The 6,000-nt window shown below is 45.9% G+C and overlaps 1 protein-coding gene across 6 annotated transcripts in view; it reads left to right on the forward strand.

Annotated features, from left to right (window-relative positions):
- The window catches only part of LOC146811394 (uncharacterized), a 66,096-nt gene extending 60,417 nt beyond the window's left edge, over positions 1-5,679 (forward strand). For 4 of the 6 annotated variants that reach the window (XM_085618503.1, XM_085618504.1, XM_085618506.1 and 1 more), the window contains 5 exons: positions 306-365; positions 2,054-2,146; positions 3,201-3,245; positions 3,872-3,928; positions 4,285-5,679. In XM_085618503.1, the coding sequence (XP_085474629.1) occupies positions 306-365; positions 2,054-2,146; positions 3,201-3,245; positions 3,872-3,928; positions 4,285-4,310 (281 nt within the window). In that variant the 3' untranslated portion in view covers positions 4,311-5,679. The remainder of the gene's footprint in view (positions 1-305; positions 366-2,053; positions 2,147-3,200; positions 3,246-3,871; positions 3,929-4,284) is intronic. The other 2 variants (XM_085618507.1, XM_085618508.1) reach the window with 1 other exon arrangement.
- The last annotated feature ends 321 nt before the right edge of the window (positions 5,680-6,000 follow it).

The raw sequence follows: 6,000 nt of genomic DNA on the forward strand, positions 1-6,000 counted from the left end.
TTTATTCTCTCTTTATACTGTCATAATAAATACAAAGAAAGCATATACAAAAGAAATAACAACAAATAGAGTTGGGTTCAGATTTGGCATTATGCTTAAATTTAGACTTGGTTTAATTAGTTTTTTATGTTTTTTATGCAAAATGACATTTTTAAAACTGTAGTTGTGGACATTGTAATTATAATTGAAAGTATGTTTTCAGTATAATTATTTTCAGGCATTACAGTTTAAGTACTGTGACCTCCAGACACCCCCTTTATGTTTCTACTTCTCCTTTACACCCCGTTATTTGTCCTTGATTTCAGGCACGCTCGGTAACATGGGGTATCTGAATGGAGACGCGCAGCCTGCAGGACTGGCGCCTGGTGAGACATTGTGGGCACTGTGCATTCTAGAGCTAACCTGAGGGGGATCCCCCCTCGCCGAGCAATGTCTACGGCATTACTAACCCTTCTGCTGCCCAGGGGATGGGGCGCCCCATCCCGCACAGGCATGCGCACATGCAGGTATCGCTACTAACAACCGCGCAATGCTGAAAAGTTGGGTGCCGTTGGGGATGCATAGCGGTGACCTGGGGGAGGGCTTAATGCACAAATACAACTCTCCAATACCAGAACTGGGTTGATGTGTCTTCTGAAGCAGGATTGGTGCAGTCCCTTAGTACCTTTGACGCTGTTCTTGCTACCCCTGGTCTCTAGAGTCATGATGACAGAAGCAGCCAGAGAACCCTGTTAAATTACATTTCGTTGTTTTCACTCTTCTCCACTTTCCCTCAGAAGACTGTAGTAGGATGGGCAGGGTAGGTTGCCAATGTTGTGATGTCACCGGGGTCAAAGAGTGCAAGACTGCTCTTAAATTAACCGTGGTAATTTGGTGAACAGACGTCCAAGATGCGGGCTGAGTTCTTGTACTACGAAGGAGGGCAACCTGGAATGTATTTCAGTGCCTTGCAAAGGACTCTGCTGAGGGAATGCCCCCAAGTACGGAGGAAAACCGGGAAGAATTGTTTTGCCTCATTGAATAATTTTGCGTAGAGATTACATGAGCACAGAAAGAAAGCTGGATTTTGCTCCGGCTGAAGCTCTGAGGTGGAAAGTGGAAGTGCGTCATCTAGACAGTTGGGTTCTGTTCTGGGGCGCGTGGGGTCGCGTGGGGTCAGAAGGACGTAAGCACGTAGCAGACAGTCTCGAGACGGACAGACAGAAAGGGGGCTAGTTTGAACCACACGAGAAGGGAAATTCTAAAAATCTCATCATTGGGGGAAGGAAGGACAGGAATCAGTGATAGAAACATTGACCCACTTTAGAGCACGAAAATAGTTGAACATATTGTAAGGTGAATTTAAAGCTCACCCAGCTGAAACGTGTTGAGTAATAATTTTTGGGGAAAATTAGGGCTAGTTTGTTAAAAATCTTTAAACACTATGCACTCTTAGTGGCTGGTTTAATTTTTTGATAAATTATTACAAACATTTTACAGCCCTTCTCAAACCTCCTACGATGAGGGCATCGTTTTCATGACCCCTTGGAAAGATACATGTAAAAAGTGATGCACCGGTGGCACAAGGGGCTTGTAAATAAGCCCCATAGCTTTCTTCAGATGCGGAGGAAGAGCTGGCCAGTTTAAATACACAAATATTTTTAGAACTAGAGGTGAGACTTAGAAATATTGCTTTCACTTAGACCTATATAGAATGCCCAAAACAGTTGCAGTCTCTCCAGAGCAGCAGTGGATACAATGCAAATTAAGTAAAATATGCTTGAAGCAGACATTGGATGGTAATATTATTAAGAACATAAGCACCATACTGGAGACCAGACGGGTCTGTGTCATGAGGATACATGGGAATTAGCAGATTAAATTGGTCTGGTGTGCATACTCTGCTGCCATAGTCAATGTTACTCTAATCCTATTCCCAGTGTTCTTTAGGACCCACTCCCAGAGCATCCAAGTAGTAACAAGTAATTATCTTCCCCCTTTTGAAGTGAGAAATGAGAAACCACTAAGGCTATGCTTGGGGGTGCTAATATTGTGAACATTCTCGGCTTCCCAGGAACTCTGGCTCCATTGCAGGAGGTGCAGGGCCGCCAGCCGCTCCCGGAGTATGCAGCTCAATCCAAATCCATGAACACAAAATCCAGCAAAGGTATCGGGGTGGTGAGATAAGGGAGGCGTGGGAAGGGAAACTGGAAGGGCAGTGGGGTATGATAAATGAATAGGAATTTGATCCATCTTGACCTTCACTCCAACTCTGCAAAGCTGACGCTGCACTGAGTCAGCGTGCAGGGGGTGGTGTACTGCATAAGGCTGCCCACAGGTAGCACACACCGCCTCTTGGGCTCCCTACTTTAGGGGTATGCTTCGCTGCACTTTGGTGGAACAGATTGGGATGTTCTTATTGCGGGTGGATCCTCAACATTAAGTATGTTTATTTGTGGTGTGGTTGAAGCTCACTGGGGCTTGGTCCCTGTTCTTGAGAGCTATGATTCTTGAATGATCTCTTACCTGCTTGCTTGCTGCTTCTCTGCCATAGCTGGCAGGCCCGGCATGTAATGCTTCAGCTTTCCTGTTGCTGGGCTTCTGCTTGCTGAACACACTAAACAATAAAGATGCACAAAAGTCTCCTGACTTACGTCAGCTTGGGAATGTAAGGTTGGAAGTTGGGACAACAATCAGCTTATAAGGTGAGAAGTAGACATAGTGCCAGTCGGTCTCCCTACAGGGGCATCCTTGACCGGACCGCACCACGTCCTGTCGGGTAGTTTGGCACATCCCACTTTTCCCTCCTCTTAACAGGAGTGGGACATCCCTACATTGCTCCAAACAGGTCAAGTCTGAGAGTTCTCACCTTACCAACATTTGGCAGTTTTGATTTAGTGCCCAACCCTTTCTGAGAGATGCTGAGAAGCTCCACCCCCTTTCCATAAAGGTTGGGTCAATCTCTGAGAGATCCTGTTAGGATACACCGAGAGCACCTAGAGTGCCTCCTATTGAAAAATGCTGGGAGCCCCACCGAGCCTCCTGCTGTGTATCGCTATAGAGCACCTACTGGGGGAAAACAGGGGCATCCCCACAGTGCCCCATACTGGAAGAGGCAGTGCCATGTCCACCGATCCTCTTCCTTCCCATAGAGCCTCATTCTCGTAGAGATAGACAACCCTTCTGACCAGCACTCCTGACCACATTAACTTCTTTTCTAGCTGGATATGCGCAACTGGGAGCCGGACAAAACCCTAATCCATACGGTAGGTCACCATTTTCTTTAGTACTTGCACATAGAGAGGAGGGAGGCGGGCGGTCTGTGGGTGCTCAGGCAACGTGTTAAAGTGAGTGCGGTCAAGTACGCTAGCAAAGTGATAATTTAGAAGACTACTATATATACGGCTTCCTTTGGCCAGTAATATAGTCTAGTGGGCTAAGTTGCCTACAGCAGTTGTCTTGGTGTAATCTGTAGGTCACGGGTTGAAATTCCTCCTGGGCCTATTCAGCCATTCTTCAATATAAAGGAGATTAAATTATCATCTTTCATTTTGAAACAAAGCATGCATTTTTAGGGAGTTGAGAGCTAATTCATATTCTGGAGCGGGGTTTACTGAATGCAAATATTATCATTATTATGGAAGTAAGAGGTACTAATGATAAGTGACCCTGCTTGTAGTATAACCTTGATAGGATACCGAGGTCCTTTGGTGTATAGGAATGAGTGAAGTTTTCGGAAATGCTGGTGGCTCTTGAGTTCCGGGAGGCTGGGGGTGGGGTCAGTCACATGCCATGCAATGGTTGACAATCGCCAATAAACTAAGCCAGAGGGAGGCGCAGAATATGTATTACTCTGCACAGTTATATCAAAGGCTTTCTCCTGCCCTTACAGGTGGTAAAGAATCCAAATATGGAATGAATGGCTACTTGGGAAATGGAGGTTACAGAGGTGAGTACAAAGGTGGGGAGGAGAGAGCTGGATTGGGTAATCTCTGGGAATTTATACAGGGATTCACCTCTTGGATTAGATGTGCTTAAGGTATTGACAGTTGGGTCCAAAGCATGTTCTCTGTAGCATTGGGTGGGCATATGGAGGTGACTCAGGGTTACAGATCTGTTGCCTCTAGAGTGGTGGATCTCCTCGGATTGACACAGATGTAGAACCCTCAGCCCTAGATTTGGGTGGTCGCCTGGGAGTGGCACAGGGATAAAAAAAAAAAAACAGCAATTCTAGTGGTGGATGGGCTCAAATGGGTGGACATCCAGCTGTAGCAACCACACCAACTTGTTTATCCTTCCCTGCAGGTGGATGCGCCAATGGTAAATGTTAACGAAAGATGTGCAGAAGTATCAGAAGGCCAACCACAGACAATAACAGAATCCTAGCTCCGACCACAGACCTCTAGAGCTAGAGCTCCTCATCTCTCTGTTTTCGTCACTGTTTTTTATGTTGTTTTTCTTAACCAGTGTCCATCATTTTTTTTACTGTATTTTCATGTGGGGTGAGGGGGTGGTGGGAGGGGTCTGGGGTGTGGAGAGGAGACAGCACAAGAGGACACATGGCTGGGGCAATGAAGGGGCTCTTTATCTTAGTAAATTAGCTATTGCTAAACATTCAGTATTTAATCTTGCAGGAAATATCCTTGAGTAAAGAATGGCCAGGCGTGGTTTACGATTAACAGGGCCAGGGATGGGAAAAGAAGGCCTCTGGTAGGGAAGGACCAGGGCATAATGGAACTTCAAGTCTTCTAAGAACTTGTCGCGGTAAAGTGCCTCGGCTGGAGAAGGAAATTATGTGTGCAAAGTGTGGCACATGTAACGCTAACGTATCTCAGGATAAGGAGTCTTCGTAGTGGGAGAAATTCTTTTTGGGGGAGGGTAAGGTGGGGTGCCTGAGGTAGGAAAGCGATGTACGTCATATTGCTTGTGACAGGTGGAAAACTGCCTGTAGAGAGGAATATGCCTCAGGTGGTGAAAGGGCCCTGAGAAAGGAAAGGGCCTTATATTTGAAAAATGTCTCAGGTGGGGAAAGTGCCTTTGGTGAGAAAGAGCCTCAGGCAGGGAAGGCACCTCTGGTGGTGAAAGTGTTGCTTGCCTCGTGTGGTGAAAGGTCCCTGGGTAGGGAAAGGGCCTCCTATTCGAAAAGTGTCTTGTGTGAGGAAAGTTCTCTGATGAGACAGAGCCTCAGGCAGAGAAGATGCCTCTGGTGCCGCCACGTGGTGTACTCTCATGATCAAGTGTCAGTGTTTAAAAATAAGTACTGGTGCTGAGCATTGGAAACCACCGGCACAAATTAAGCTCTTGAGAATAACATGTTCTCTGTTCCCCATTATTAATCCTGCACCCGTGCCGCTCCTTGTGTTGGTGACAAGCCTAGTGAGGATGATTCCAAGAAGTGATGTCAGCAATGGTACCAGAGGTTATATGCTGAATGCCAGTGACAGTGGAAGATACAAGCATGCTTCTGGTACCAAACACAAGCTCTGAATGTGAGCCCTTCAAGCTAATTTAAAGACACCTGCAGGATCCTAAATTTGGCCCCGGTGTGAAACATTTTGGTAATGGACTTGAATGACTTGTGTCACCGGAGGACCACTCTGAAACATGTTTGTAATGTCTGTAGGACCTGAAGGAATGCCAATGTGATCATCTGTCATCTGTGCTCACCTCAACCAAAACAATAAAAACCTAAAACAAAAACTTTCATGTCATCAGTTATGTCTGTTTGTGCCACAGCGATTGCTTCATGCTCCTGCACGTGTATATGAGCACTGAGGAATTGTCATGTACGTGTGCAGAAAACTGATGTTAATTGTATAGGAGCACTGAGGAGATCTCATGGATGAAGAACCAGCAAGAAGACCTCACGAATAACTACCTTTGCACTGCTAAGAGCTCATCTATATGTTCAAAGAGGAGCACTATGGAGGCAATATATATACACATATGCGCACACAAACACGTAACCACTGAGTTGACTTCTATTGCAAGTGGATATGAGGAGACCTCATGTATACAGGT

Source organism: Triturus cristatus, chromosome 7 (genome assembly GCF_964204655.1).
Source record: "Triturus cristatus chromosome 7, aTriCri1.1, whole genome shotgun sequence".
Taxonomy (NCBI): Eukaryota; Metazoa; Chordata; class Amphibia; order Caudata; family Salamandridae; genus Triturus; species Triturus cristatus.